The 16,454-nt window shown below is 36.4% G+C and overlaps 1 protein-coding gene across 1 annotated transcript in view; it reads right to left on the bottom strand.

The window, feature by feature from the left end:
• RXFP2 (relaxin family peptide receptor 2) overlaps positions 1-14,563 on the bottom strand; it is a gene marked incomplete at its 5' end in the record, with an annotated part of 56,725 nt that extends 42,162 nt beyond the window's left edge. Inside the window, one exon of the mRNA XM_059378239.1 lies at positions 14,482-14,563. Coding sequence (XP_059234222.1) covers positions 14,482-14,563 — 82 coding nt within the window. The remainder of the gene's footprint in view (positions 1-14,481) is intronic.
• Positions 14,564-16,454: the final 1,891 nt, after the last annotated feature.

Here is a 16,454-nt window from a genome sequence, read left to right as displayed (position 1 = left end):
CACTAATGGTATATGACAAATATTCATTCGTGATGAAGTACTCTGGGGACCATCAGACCTGCCTAGACTGGAATTTTCTCTGCCACTCACTAGACTTCAAGCAAACTACTTAAGCTCAAAATTTAGTTTCCTCATATTTAAAATAAAGTTCATGTAATATCCTCCCTCTGGATGTGTTTCAGGAGCTAGATAAGCTAATGCTTATGAAGTACTAGAGAGTGCCTGGCCCATAATAAGCCCTCAGTTAATGTTGGTATGAGGGCAATTTCAACACAGAGCAAGAAAATAGGACTTTAAGAAAGAAACTCTAAAGTGGAAAGAAAGCTTGCTGTGCCTTAGCATTGAAGAATTTTTTATGTGATTTCTAAGAAAAAAATAACAGGGACCAAACGAAAGCTTCCCCTACTTCCTCAGGTTTTTCTATTTGAAAATCCATGAGACATATATGGTTTCTATTTTAAGCAGCCTCAAATCACTTTGAAAGCTAACAGGGAGTTGTAAGTGTCAGAAAAGCAATGAAAATGCCCTTACAACCTCATAATAATAGTATACTCTTAATGACCTAGTAAAGATGATTAGACATTTCATTAAAGACAATTTTGAAATAGAAAGCTAAGACATTTTGAAGGCAATATATTGTGTTCCCTTGGGGGTTTACCATGAAGGTAACCTTGAATTCCTTGCGGGCTGAACCTAACTAAGATCCATCTCCCAGATGCAGATTCAGAGCAAGATAAGTAATCAACTGTCACAGACAAGAGGGAAAAACCTTATTTCCCTGTCCCTGGAAGGAAAATGGAATACATCTGGCAAGTTAAGGTGAGGAAAGGGGAAGGGAGAGACTAACCATGTGCAAACTGAACTTATCATTACATTCCTCTTAGCCCCTATTTTGCACTCAAAAATGGCATCTTCCTGAAGACATTCTCAAGGTATAAATTTTATGTGGAAGGAAAATAAATAAATGAAATCTATTTCTTATGCCGTCCCTTCTGTATCCTAAATCCCTTTTGTTGAAGTGCCTGGTGCTTACTTGATGCTCAGTCATTTTTTTAATGAATGAATGAATAAATGAATAAATGGATCATTTAGGGATAAAAAGAATTGAAGGAAGAGCTCTTTTCAAGATTTAAACTTCCCAAAATTGCAAGCTTGTATTTTTATTTTAATAACAAAAATATTGTTTAGTTTTCCAAGTACTCCATTTATTATTTTTTCCTGCTCATTATATAATTTAAAATAATTAAGAATTCCTGCAGTATTTGGCACATACTGAAAAAGAATCAATAGCAGTCTGTAGAAAGCATATTCTGCCATCTAGTCTTCCTGCCATCTGTGGAAGTGGAAAGAGATAAGTTTTTATTGAAACTTGGGGATTATTAAAATGGAGGATGCCTACATAAAAGCTATGTTGATAGCTTCTGCAGTGATTTCTATGGGACCCTTGCCAAACACACAGCTGAGGGGAGGTTCGAACATGTGAGAGAAAATTGCTCAGTGAGTGCTTCTTCTCTCTTCTGGTCAATATTCTGGACATGTCCGTGAAAAGAGCTTTTTAAATGACTCCTTGATAGCCTTTTGAGGCCAACTGGACTGCTGCCCAAGACATTTTTTGTTGCCTGCCAACGCCTTCCTCGTGTTACTGGGAAACAACAGGTGAAAATGCTTTTTTAGGCCCTCAGTTTAAGAATCCATGGAGATGTGCAAGTCCCTCTTTGTTTTCTCTGATTCTTTGCCAATAATAGTCCTGTGTGAAGCTGAAGAAAGCACTTTTCCCTTCAACCTGGTGTTCTGGCTGAGATTCTTTCCACACTAACACCAGGGATGACAGCTCTACAGTCTCAGGGGGAATATACAGGATCCCAGCCAATGAGGCCATTTCCCAGAATGCTCCACTCATAGTGGAGTTCAATTCAGATGCAGATGATGTCTCTGCTATTGACTGAAGAGCCTGCTACTCTTTCCTCTAAAGAGAGGCAGCACCAGGAGAAACAGTTATTCCACATGCAGAAATGTTAACAGTGCCTTCGATGTGCTAGGTCATTAGGGTAGACAACGCCTAATCCTACCTAGAGCTGAGGTGCTAGGATGTCTAAGAGAAGCATCAACTCTATTCACGATGCAAAGCAAAAGCAAATCCAGCTCAGTCACTGAATCCACCTTCTAGAAGCCCTCCTATTTCTAGGAAGAGTCTGAGCATCATAAAAGCCCACTCTTGTGGGATGGATGATTTATTTTTTGGTGGTAACAAGTAAAGTCTTTCTAAAAAACTTTTATGCTAAGGTGAGTGGGCAGAAATTGGCCTCTTGTTTGTTGTTTTTTTTTTTTTTTTAACTTAGAAATCTTGTGTTTTTATGCCTCTGTGTGGTCCTCCCTTCCCTGACAGTATTGTGTGACCATATCAACCAGGTTGTATAGGATTCAATCCAGTTTTATTTACACATTTACCCACCTACTTTTCATTTTAAAGACTGCTGCCTTAACAGAGTTTCTCTAAGCTTCTATCTCTGACATGTTCTTCTGGGACAAACCAACCATCTCAGCCTGCGCAAGTCCCTCAGGATTCTATTCACAGATGTTCTGCAGAAACTACCACCCCATCTCCCTCTGAAGATGATTGTCCAATGTTTGAACAAACAGATTGGGGGAAATGATGAGAAACCAGGTGGAACAGAGTATAAGCTCAACAGATGTTTAAATTAGAAAACAAGAGAACTTCAAATTGCCAGTATCACCATCAACAAGGATGGATCTCAGACCCATGTTTTCCTTCGCTGGGTGCCTTTATGTGGCTTATGAACTAAATGTTGTGTCCCTTAATGGGTTATAAAAGATATAAAGACAACAGGAAGACTTCTCTTCCAAAAATATCTCTGCTACTCACCATTAAACTGCTTAAACCTCACCTTAAGGATGAATTCTTTTAAGTTAAAATATTGTCTTTTAGTATTTAGATACCTAACTTGTTCTTCATGAGTTTGAGAGACTTTTCTTCTTAAAACCTGCCTGAGCACAATGCACTCGGAGAATGATCACTGTGGTGGATGAGAGGCAGAAGAACATGGAAAGAGTGCTTGTGAAAGTGAAGCCTGATGGAAACTTGGCATGAGAAGTGTGGAAGGGAGTGAGGGTGGCTCCCTTTCCCTTCTCTTGCTCTTCCAATTCACCCCCAGTCTGCTGACTGCTCTGTCAAGGGAATTTCATCAGCTCTTCCTCCTGTTGCTGGTAATTCTCCACAATTCTAGTTCCACTGACTTACAGATTTACCTACATACAAAACTCTGCGTGTGCCTGGGCAGGATGTACCTCACATAAGCATGGGGCACCATTCACATAGACAGCTGGTATTGAGCCAATAGAAGCCAACAGTCCTAGACTGAGGCCCTAAGTGCTTCTTTGATGACAAAGGATGAAGATCTCCTTCCCCGCCTGTGCTGAAGTTGTTCATCTATGTTCTATATTCCACTTGACCTCATGTTCTCAGAATCTCACTCATTAATTATCATCTTTTACTTCTATATTTTAATATCCCTGTTTCTCCACCATTTTAAAAAAGATTTTATTTATTTATTTGTCAGAGAGAGAGAGAGGGAGAGAACAGAAACAGGGGGAGCAGCAGTCTCCCTGCGGAGCGGAGAGCCATCCCAGGACCCTGAGATCATGATCTGAGCTGAAGGCAGACGGTTAACCGACTGAGGCACCCAGGTGTCCTTCTCCACTGGTTTTTAAATATTAATCTTATTCAATCAGATCTCACCTTCAAAACCAACCAACCAACCAGCCAATCAAGCAAACAAAATCAACCAACCCATCAACCCAAATTCTACTGTATCTGCAGCAGAACTGAGACCCACTTCTCTCTTCAAAATTAAATTTCTCAAAAATTCATACAAGTCAATGTCTCCACTTCTTCACCAACCTTTCTGTCTTCAACCCACAGTGTTTGGTCTTGGCCTTGATGCTCTGCTAAAAGTCTCCCATTGGAATCATGTCCTCTTTGTTATTAGAAGCAGTAGATATTTTATAGTCTTCCTCTTACTCAGTTCTCTGTAGCATTTGACACAGCCAACCACAGCCACCAGGCTGAAAACCTTTTTCTCATGGCTTTGTGATATCTCACTGCCCTGGTTTACTTCTGCTCCATATTCTCTAAAGCTCATATATCTCTATATATCTCATCTATATCTATATCTATCTATATCTATATCTATATCTATATCTGTATAATCTATATCTATATCTCATTGATGCGTTGGCTCCTTTTTCTTTGTCAACACCCTAAAGATCATTGATAAGCATATGGTCAGAGACTTCTGAGACCATCAAGTCAATTAAAAAATTAAAAGGGACCTGCAACAAGTTACTAATATTTTAGTTTGTCAAATAAGAAAAAAAAATTAAAACCCTAAATTACAATTAGGGTATTACAATAATGATTTATTAGAAAACAGCATTTTATCATTAAAAATTACACCAAAAAAATTATACACCAAAAAAGACAATCCTTTAAAGGAATACACTTAGCTTTATGAAAAAAAAAAAAAACAAACTCATTTATTTATGCTTTTGGACTGGTAAAACTTTCATTCCTGATAGCAGAGGCCTGGAACATAGTGTTTGGAACTATGTGTGAGAAAATCGAATTTGGCAATGTTATTAGAATTCTTTAGAGAGCTTAGCCCTCTGGTCTATAACTCACAAATATTTTCATTCAGTCTGTCATTTGTCATTAATTTTGCTTATGACAGGGGATCCAGAGATGGATGTATCAAGTTCTGACTTTAAAATAAGTATGCAAACTAAAAATAGAAGGTAGCTTGCTTGATTTAATAAAAAAATATCTGTAAAATATCTATAGATAAAAAATATCTATAAAATATATTTAATAAAAAATATCTGTAAAATATTATATTTAAATATTAAAATACCAGTAAGAACTGGTAGCATATAATATGCTTAATAATGGAATTTTGAAGGCTTTCCCTTTGAGACTGGGAACAGGACAGCAATGTTCACTATTTTTATATCTATTCAACACTGTAGTCAAGGACTTTAGCAAATGTAGTGAGACAGGCAAGTAAATTGATGGTTTAAATATTGGAAGAGAAGAAATACAACTGTATTTATGAATGATATGATTGTGAACATAAAAAACAAAAAAATTACTAGTATTAGTGAATTCAGCAAAGTTTCTGAAAATCAATGTCATTTCTCTATGTCAGCAACAAACAATTAGAAACAAAAATGTTCAAAAAATACCTTCTATTATAGTATCAACAGTGTTCTATATTTGGGGATAAATATGTAAAGTATGCCAAGTGACATTAAAGACACAAATAAATGGAGACTTAATATTTTAAAGATGTTAATTCTTCCCCCAATTGATCTACAGGTTCAAAGAAATTACAGTAAAAATCCAGGAGTGTGTATGTACATGCACATAGAAATGGATACATTGTTTCTAAAGGGCACATATTTCTAGAAGCTCAATAAGAGCCTGGTCAGTCTGGAAGAAGTGTGCAAAGCAAAAGGATTTATCTGTAAACTAAGACTTATTACGAGGCTACAATAATTTATGTAGTGTAATACTGGGGGGAAAGGGTGAACAATAGACAAATCGAATAGAATAGAAAGTTCTGAAAGAGACAGATGTGAACGTTTGATTTATGACCAAGTGGCACTGCAGAACAGCGGTAGGGGAAAGGTGTTTCTAGGTGGATTATATTTAAATATTAAAGGTAAACCAATAGACTTTCTGGAAGATAAGAAGGGAAAAGTCTTTATGGCTTTGGGGTAGAGATTTTAAAGAGACTACAATAAAACAAATGAACAAACAAACAAAAAACCAGAAAAGAAACAAAAGCATTAATCATAAAGGAAAAGAGACCCGAATTAGACTATATTAAAAGTAAGAAGGTCTGTTGCAAAAAAATGAAAAAAGATATCATTAAGAAAGTGTAAAGGCAAGCTACAGAGTAGAAGATGGTTCAGAAAATTTGTAATTAGAATATACATATGTGTGAGTGTGAGTGTATGTGAGTATGTGTATGGGGGGCAGGGAAAGGGAATTCCTATAAATTAATGAGTAGAAGAGAGTAAATAGAAAACGGGCAAGAAACTGAAGAGACATGTAACAAAAGCGTATACACAAATGGCCAAAAAACATTTGGAAAACCATTAAATCTAATTAGTACGTAGGGAAATGCAAATTAAAACTATAATCTATCACCACAGACTACCGGTATGACTCTAATGTTAAAAACCACTGATTCTATACTATTTAGCGAGGATGTGCGGCTATGCAAACTCTCATGCCCCAATGGGGTGTTCCTTGGAGCAAGGGTTTGGGAAACCATCTGTCATTATCCGCTAAACTCAATGCCTTGAAAGCCTGATGAGTCAGCAGTTTTATTTCCGGGCATGTGCCCAGAGAAATGCACACACCTGTGTGCCCAGAGACTCAGACAATACTCACAGAAGCATTCTTCATAACAACCTCAAACTGGAAGCAAACCCAAATGTCCTCAAAAATAAAATAGATAAAAATTGTGGTGTGTTCATTAATGGTATTTAATATAGTATTGAGGGGTGCCTGGAGGCTCAGTGGGTTAAGCCAATGCCTTCGGCTCAGGTCATGATCTTGGTGTCCTGGGATTGAGCCCCGCCTTGGGCTCTCTCCTCAGTGGGGAGCCTGCTTTCCCCCCTCTCTCTGTCTGCCTCTCTGCCTGCTTGTGATCTCTGTCAAATAAATAAAATCTTAAAATATATATATATATATATATATATATAGTATTTTTTTTAAAGACTTGTGATCTACAGAACTGTAGGAAAATCAATTTATGTTGTGTGGGGTTTTTTTGTTTGTTTGTTTAGATTTTATTTATTTATTTGACAGAGAGATAGAGAGCAGAAGTAGGCAGAACAGCAGGCAGAGGGAGAGGGAGAAGTAGGCTCCCTGCCAAGCAGGGAGAGTCTGATGCGGGGCTCGATTCCAGACCCTGGGATCATGACTTGAGCCGAAGGCAGAAGTTTTAACCCACTGAACCACCCAGGTGCCCCTGTTTTGGCATTTTATTTTATTTTAAAGATTTTATTTATTTATCAGAGAGAGAGAGGGAGAGCGAGCGAGCACAGGCGGACAGAATGGCAGGCAGAGGCAGAGGGAGAAGCAGGCTTCCTGCCGAGCAAGGAGCCCAATGTGGGACTTGATTCCAGGACGCTGGGATCATGACCTGAACGGAAGGCAGCTGCTTAATCTACTGAGCCACCCAGGTGGAGGCGCCCCCCTATGTTGGCATTTTAAAAAAGCTTTTATTTATTTATTTGAGAGAGAGAGAGAGAGAATGAGAAGGGAGAGTGCAGAGGGAGAGGGAGACGCAGGCTCCCCGCTGAGCAGGGAGCCCCACAGGGGCTCTGTCCCAGGATCCTGTTCCAGGGATCCTGGCTCACTGACTGAGCCACCCAGGAGTCCCATATGTTGGCATTTTTGCTTAAGTTATGTACCATTGAAAGGGAGAGGTGGTTAGTTTCTCCTGATTTCCAGGTAGATTCTATGTAGGTGGAGGTACGGTGGCCCACACTGACTTATAGTATATGCTCTATGTCTGGGAGTCAGGTTATAGCACAAATAATTTCCTCATGCTTTCCTCTTTACAAAACTCTTGCAGTTCACTCATACAATGGATAAACATCACATTGCATTTGAAAAACCCTGTGCTCTTTGTGAGGGCCACTTATTTTTCCAAGTAGATAATTTTAATGGTAGTTATAGCAAGAGTGGCATTTATAAGTGGAAGTAGGAAAAAACCAATAAAGGACTAGTTTCTGAGCAAAGGAACAGAATTCTTCACCAACACTCAGCATGGAGTATTATCCCTTTCCTGACTATAAGTAAGTTTACCTAAAGACTCTCTTATCTCACTCTCAGAATTTAAGACTTTTGAGGGCATATTTTTGCAGTAGCCTGCTATGGAAGAATGGAAGTGAATCAATATCCTTTGAATTTCTTATATTTTGTGAATTTACATGAAAGAGAATTAAGAGTAGAAATATCTACAATAATAGATAAACTATTTTTAGCCTATGTGGTTGAGCCTGAAAATCTCAGACAAACGGGTGAGTATGAAAGAGACACAGATGTGGGTGGGGGAGGGCAGAGGAGTGAGGAGAGGGCCTGAATTCGCACTCTTGTCCTGCGATAGGCAAATGACTCTCTGGCATCCGCTGACTGGACCATAATCAAACAAACAAACAAAAAAAATGGGTAATGAAAACCAGGGGACGAAATAAAAAGAGGATCTCACTCTAAATCAGAAGAGATGCCTCCCTAGTCATTTTGTCATGGATTGACAGATTCTTCAAAAAAAAAAAAAAAAAAAAAGGGAGTGGTGATTAACATCAGGACTACCTCATTGTTAAATGTGCAAATCATTTATATATTTTTTTCTACCCACTAAGAGGCTGTATATTGATCATTAGACAATATGGGTTCAGCTATTCCCTTGCTAAATATTTAATTTGTTCATATAATTCTCAAAATTAAGAAAATTTCAAGTAGAATTAATATGTTACATCATGCAGTGAACCCAATTAGCAGCCTGATATGCACAAGGAGTATAGCCAGGAATCAGCATCTCTTCTTGGAAAAAAGCCTACTTCTATTTTGATGGGCTAACTGTAAGAGCAGTGTTTCTAGAGATGTTATCCATAAGACAAATTTATCAGATCACCTGGCCTGATTCTGTACAGTGCAGAGTCCTGTCCCCTAGCCTAGACCTCCAGAATCTACTGGGGGCGGAATCCTAGAATCTATTCCCTTAACATCACCACAAGTGGTATTTAGAAACCCAGCAGATATAATGATATTATGGCTGAGGCTAAGAGATTATTTGGTATGCTGAAGGCAAGGCTGGTAAAGGATAAGGCAGTGACTCGAACACAGTTCTGCTAACCCTGTCTAGCCTCCTTGCCACACTGCTACCTCCCCTACCCTAAATCTTACATTCGTATGGCACTTCATTTTAGTACTCCAAATCTCTGGTTTGTGAGCCTATCAGTGTCCATTTTCTGATAAAGCAAAATCGGAAGAATGAAAACTACCTTCTTTTCTGAGCTTCTGCATCAAGGTGTTCTGATATGAGCAAGTTCTGAATATGCTCTCCACAACTTTTCCATAGGCACAAAAAAGATTGATACTATGTTTCTTCATTAAAACATAAAGCTCATAGCAGAGAGGACTCTCCACAAATACAAACAAAGCAAAAGCCACGGAGCTAGCACCATAGGTGGGACTGGATGCGCACTAGGCCTGGGCACGAAAACCCTTTGTGATAGGGACTGAATGCAGCCTGGGCCAACAGGTGCATGGACCTACAGGGCCGAGATCCCGATGATGAATGGGGGATGACCACCCAAGGTTGTGAAATGGAAATCTCCCTGCCCATGCCAGCAGCGAAAGAAGCAGTAGTGCTTTGCAAACTGAACACAAAAGATTCGAAACTGGTAAAATCCTCAGGATTCAAACATTAACTACATCTCAGATCTGAACACTTCAGTGGGTGATGTCGAAGCGATGATGGGATCCCTCCGAGGGAGAGGCATGCAGGAGGAAAGTCCCTCTGACTTTATGAAAATGTCCAGGGCTTCAGAAAAGGGAGGATTCATCCCCGGGGAATTAGATGATAGTATTTTAAAAAGCAGTGTAAATCTGTATGATTAAAATTCTCAAAGAAATAATGGAAGGAAAAATATAATGAGGTAGGAGTGGAAGTTTATAAAACCAGAACAGACAGATTTAAATACAGTTGGAATTATTGAAATGGAAAATATCATCACCAAACATTTTTTTAAAAATCTGAACAGATTGAGTAAAAAATAAACTGGAATTACAGGAAGGAAGAAATAGTTAAAATGATCTCTCTCTTTCATTGAACACTTATTCTAATAATACAGAACTTCCCTGGGGAAAGAAAATAGTCATATAGCACTGGGGAGAGTCATGTGGCATGGGACAGTTGGTAATCTGAATAGGGTGATCGTGAGTACAGATTTTTAACACCTTAAAAGAAACCCAATTGGTGAAACGTTTATTTGAGAATTTATAATTTGCTTTAGAATCTAGAAAGTTAATATGATGCATATGCTATAAATGAGATAACATTCCCTGCTGGGTGTGGGGCAAAATCATATGATCAAACACATATTTAAATTCACAAAATATAAGAACACACATTTATCTGTATCACAATGTGTGAAATTTTTCAATAAAATGATAAGTGAAGAGTCTATATGGCTTACGATCAATTTTGACAAAAGAGTTTATATCCTCCGTTTTCAGAGCTTTCTGGATTTCAGAATTGTCAGGCAATTACCATGGACCTAAAACACGAGTGCACGGTGGGGTTGAAGTTATAAGGAGACACGATATGTATAAGGAATGAGCTTGTGTTGGGACACGTGCTCTAGCAATGTGAGCCAAAGAAATGAGGACCGCCGACCAGGCCAGGAGCCACTGGGACCAGCCACAAACAACAGCAAGGAGACAAGGGCCTCCGAGGGGGACAAGACAGATACAGGAAGTTCTGGGCAGGAAGCTCAAGAGCGACAGGAGGCCATGAGAGGTGAGGCATGCTTGAGGAAGGAGGAAATGGAATGGCAGATGGATTCCAAGGGGAGATGACCAGACAGATGCTAACAATCAAAGCAGAGTAGGTATAGGAATTAGGGGGCTTGAGCTATGGAAAGCGGGAAGCTTGAGTCTGAGAAGGTAAGAGCTCCAAGAACAAAAGAGTTGAAAAGTGGAGGCAGCAAGATGAGAGAGAAGAGGTTTCAGAGGCCAGGAGGCTTGGAGGAGACCACAGTGAGAGGCCGAGCTGGAGAAATGACAGCAAGAGAGGCTGCGCAGGCATCTGAGATGGGTGTGTGCAGAGGTGAGGAGAAGAGGGGGTAAATGTGGTGGGAGGCGAATCTAAGCAAGGGTCCGCTGTGGGACTGCAGGAGATGGGGGGGGGGGCCCTTTTGGGAAAGAGAGAGGTGTAAGCAAGAACAGAGGTAAGGACAGAAGCCAGAAGAACAGTGGAGAGAAGGAGCAGCATAAGACAAGTGGTCTACCATTTTATCAATAAAGCCAATTCCTCATTTGAAATTGCTTTCTAATCTTATGATGTTCAAAAATTTATTTAGTCACAGGAGCATAAATAAATCAGTTTACTTTGATTGGAAGACACTCTTCTGAAGTATTTAACACGGTTGAAATGATTGCAAATTTAATTTTTTTCTGCACATACCCAATGACTGGAAGTATGGAGTGAGAAACTGATGAGTGTGAATAAAGCATAGAAGACAGGTTTTTTTTTTTTTTTTCATTTTCAGATAATTCATGTAAAACAAGCACATTAATTTTTTTCTGATGAATGTTAAATTATATATTAACCAAACAAATAAAAAGTAAACCAAGCCACTTTGGGCTCTTAAATACTATACATGGATGTAGAAATATATATATAGTATAAATATATGTATAAATATAAATACTAATATATATAAGTATATTTATCTATAGTATTAATATGTATTCCAGAAAATGTTGTGCATTTATCATTATATAATTATGTACGCAAAAGCTATTCTTAGTTAACTGAATTTTATTCAGGCCACAGTTTTCTAGGTAGGATAAAAGTGTAGCATATTTCAATACTAACTTATTTGAAGGCATACCAATCTTTTCCTCTAAAATCCAGGCAGCAGCCAATTTTGTTAGTTCTAGTAAGAGTCCTTAAAACTCCTAATATATCTGGTCATATTTGTTTGTAATAAGATGAACAAATGAATAACGTCTGGTCCAGGGTGTATTTACTTAGTGCCTTTAGAGAGAACATATCTCAAATAGCTTTCCCTTCTGGGCTTCTGATATTTTCCCTCCTGGCTCACAGTGGGTTCCTTTCAGCCTTCAAGCAGGTGAGTTTCTTTTTCATTAGTGGTGCCTCGTTAGCCTCTCTGTATGACTGGCTTGCAGTATAATTGATTTTCACAGCTCCCAGCAGCATGATGTAATTGTGTGAAATTAAAATTTAGTTGAAAACCTTTTCTGAAGTCACAGCAACCAATCAGAAGTGACGTTACTTGGAAAAGAAGCCTCCAAGCTGAGCTTTGAATTTGTCCACTAGGGGGCAGTCAAATACTGCTCACTTCAAAATACTGTTCGGGCCCTATTTCCACTGACTCCATATTTTGAAGGTTTGCAAGTTACTTAAGTAGCAACTGGTAGTTCCCGAGTAGCATTGTAGGCATTCATGCTATTAATTTCCCACAGAAGCCCGGACTTTTTGGTTGGTAATATTGTCCATAATTAGTCCACAAAAAACTTTTTTTGAGGAGGAGGTGGTTTGAGGCTGGTTAATAAGGATACCCAGTGAATAAATTGATAAAATACATGTATGGAGTTATAAGAGGATATGTTATCTTTACTTAACAGTTAATGTCTGTAGCTTAAGTTAGTCAGTTTCATTCATTCCTTAGGCATTCAAGGGTGATCCTAGCCAGAAGAGAAAAGATAATAGCAAAATGTCTACATTTTACTTTTGTTTAGCTGTGGCCTAAGAATCTATCGCAAATATTTAAGTAAATTTAAGAAGCAGTCTGTGCTCTTACATAATTCTGAATGACTTTTCTTTATTATAGCCTAACTGCTTTATCTATCTATAATTTTATTGTGAAAAAGAAGGTTCACTAATTATGTAACAAGTGATTATTATTTTTATAAAAAGGAGTAAGATATCAAAGCATTAGTATGTCTAATTTTGAAAATAAATAACTTTAAATATAAAGGGTTAAATTGGCAATTAAAAGTAATGTAAAATCAGAAAATGAAAATTTCCAGGGAATTACAATTGAAATTACAATTGAAATATTTATTAGGGTGGTACTACGGATCTGAAATACGGCATATACTTAGAAATAAAACCCAAAATCATCTGTTTAAAATTTCTTTCCTTCTTTTTTTTTAAAGAATACCATTACATTATGGTCAACCTTAAAACATTATTTCAGGAATAGATGTTTTTCATCCCAAAGATTTTGTTTTTCAAAATCAATTAAATGCATTACCATAAGCAAAAGCAGAACTATAGTAAAATTGGTTAACTATAGTTGCAATCCCTGTACAGTTAAGAATTAAGGGCACAGATGACCTCTATAAAGTGTTTTGGATCCAAGAACCTATTTCTTAAATTCTATTCTTAAAAATCATACTAAATGGAATATTACAAATGTACATAAGATATGAACCAAAGGAAGACCTTAAATCAAAGAAATGGACTGCTTTCTACAACAGTACTTCATGTCAAGTGAATTCATATATTCTTTCTCTTTAAGAAACACGTAAGATCACACTTAAATGATAACTTATGTTTTCATAGAAAAGAGTTTAAATTCCAAAATAAAAATCATGTATTAAAATAATATTTTAAAATAATTTCAAACAAAATTTTAATATTTCAAATTCAAACTAAATTTAATATTTTAAAAATATTTTATTTGTTAGTTTGTAAATAACTGCTCATAAGTACTGCATTTTATTTCGAGATTATAAATGTTCAGTTGAGTTCATTTTTGAGTTTATTAAAAACCTATAACAAATTTCTCAGAAAATAAAAATAATTTCAAATTCTTTTACTCTCAGTTTTATCAAAATTCTTTAAGAAAAACTATGAACTTAAACAGATATTTTGAATAATAATAATAATAAAACTCACATGCCGTGGATCTTATATAGAGATATAAGTGTACAAGCTTATAACAAAACAAGTCTATATTTTTCTTTAAAAATATGTGAAGATTAATTTTTTTTCTTAACTTTACAAGAAAAATACCACTAACTTGAAAATTACCAGCTTGGCTGAAATAAAAATCTTTAAAAATCAAGAACAGTAAAGAGAATTATCTAAATAGGTATACTTTTGTACACTTTAAATGATTTTATTTTATATAGGTTGGTCCTTCTGGAGAGCTTCTGATTTTTAGATTTATCTGTGGCTTTCATTTTTTTTTTTTTTTTTTTTTGCAGTTCCCAGTTTAACTATGTTAACAACGAAACATAGCAACTAACAGTTACATGCATTTTATGAAGCTATTTCAACAGGTTGAAGTTTCATAAGGCAACATTTTAATTTATTAATTTGTCATCCTTTTGTTACAAATACTAAAAATTATTTTCTCCATTATAACTGACATGTTCAACATTGTTTTTTAAAGATGTTTTATCTACGATTTTAGTAACACATAAAAGCAAGTTTCCATGAAAAATTTGTTGCTAGGATGGGACTATAAGCAATTAGTGATCATGACAATGATCGTGTAAACTAGATGTCTGTTTCTCAAACACTGCACCGAGTCTATTATAAATATGTTAGAACTAAATAGAAATATTCTATGTCCTATTCTTTTGGAATTGCACTCATTTAAGCGAGAAAGTAGCAGCCTTACCTTTGATATCTATCAGGACGATGAAATGAAGGAGAAGGAACATTGCAATCAGTCTGAGGCTGAAGAGATGTTTAATACCAGAAAAATAACAATAGGTTTACAGCAATTGAAGTATTGGATGTATCCTCCTTATACCTCCGAAGGAGTTCTGATATAGTAACTTCTGTCCTCCCATGTGTCTGAGCATGCTCACAGCTAGAACCTTACTGGCATGAGGGGAGACAGTCTTGTCACTAGCAGCCTATCTTTTTCACTCTTCCTTTTCTGTTTCATTTTATTTTAAACCTACAGTTGTATTCTTGGTCGTTATTTCATTATAGGATGGACAGAGAGGCACAAAGAAGACTTTGGAATTGTTAGATAGGAAACATTTTATTTAAATCATGTAAGAATTGTTTCCCCTCAAAGCATGTAGTGCAATTTGCTCTTACTTAAAATCCAAACATATACAGTTCTTACATACGAAGGGATATAGATTTTCACTGATTAGGTGAGGAAACTACGAATATGTTTTTTTAACGCAAGAAACAAATGACAAAAAGCTACTTACTGACTAATACACAGAGAATACCTATGCAAGTGTACTTAAATGTTTTCAAATAATATACAGAAAGATAGTAATAATGAAAATATATGGCCTTGGGTTTAATAGTCACTGTAAAACACTTGCACAATATTTTAAACATTTACTTCTTCTATAACCATATTCCTTTTTTGAAGTGGATAATTTTATTCTTGCCTTCAATTCTTGTTGAACGCCTATTAGAAAACATGAATTACAACTTAGTTCTTACATCCTGAGAGCGGCTTCTAACACAGCAGAGTTAGTGCAAGTTCAAGTATAGGAAGGGAATTTTGGTCGATTCTAACATTATCAGAAAGACTTCTACACAAGTTTGTTGTAGGATTTTGTTCTCAGAGTATATGTTTTACTAACTGAGAAATGCCTACGTAGACATACAAAACAGTTTGTAGTCTTGATTTGGACAGAGGATTTTGTAGGTGAATGATATGGATTCTCTTACGTATTATAAATCGTGTTGTTAATGATACTGTTTGAAAAACTATCCTTTGATGACTGGATATTGTTGTCACAAATCATAAGACAAGGGGTTTTCATCATTCTTTCTTTCATTCCAGCCTTTGATAGAATAAGGATTCAAAAGGAATTTGAAAGAGAAAATATTTTATTGATCACATAATGTACTATTTCTTTCTCTTTTAAGAAGTGAGCTAAATTTTTCTCCAGATACATTTAGATGTGTTCTCTCCTTTTTCAAACCAAGAAGGCAACAAAGGAATCAAGTATAAGATGAGAAGAAAAAATTCAAAATCTTTTCTTACATTTCAGGCACCTTTTTTCCTTCACTAGCCCTGGAGTCTTTTCAAATAAAAATTGCCTAACTTCGCTTTAAAAAAATCAGGGTGATCAGTTTTTCTTACATTTTGTGTTTTGCTGTCAAGTGGATGGATGCTGGTTTCCGGTATTGAAATATTGAGCATGAATTTTTAAGTGTAAGAAAATGCCAGGAATTGCCCATCACAAATCTATTTGAAGTTTAAGTATATAGTTCACGAAAACACAATTTTTAGAGAAAGAAGAAATGTCAAGATTTCAAAGAATTTACTAGGCTCCTTCATGAATACTAAGCCTTGGAAATAGATTTAAATTGCTAAAAAGTTGAACCACCAGCCCTTCGTGTTAGGCTTTTCAGAGCTAATCTTTGAAATATTAACGCACACACAAAATTCAGAACTCAGTAATTACAAATAATAGTTAAGAACATCTCTGGTTCGTTACTGATTTCTAAAGGCAGAAAAGGACAAGTATGGAAACATTTTTCATTTAACATGTTATAACTTCTATTTATCTAGTGTGAACATTCAGCCTTTTGAACTGAAACTGAAATGGTTGAAATGTGCACAAGATATGATGTATGGGTTTTAAAAAGGGTAAATGAATTTACTCTTGA

The sequence above is a fragment of the Mustela nigripes genome, chromosome 15 (genome assembly GCF_022355385.1).
Source record: "Mustela nigripes isolate SB6536 chromosome 15, MUSNIG.SB6536, whole genome shotgun sequence".
NCBI classification, from domain to species: Eukaryota; Metazoa; Chordata; class Mammalia; order Carnivora; family Mustelidae; genus Mustela; species Mustela nigripes.
This window is presented reverse-complemented; position numbering and strand designations above follow the sequence as displayed.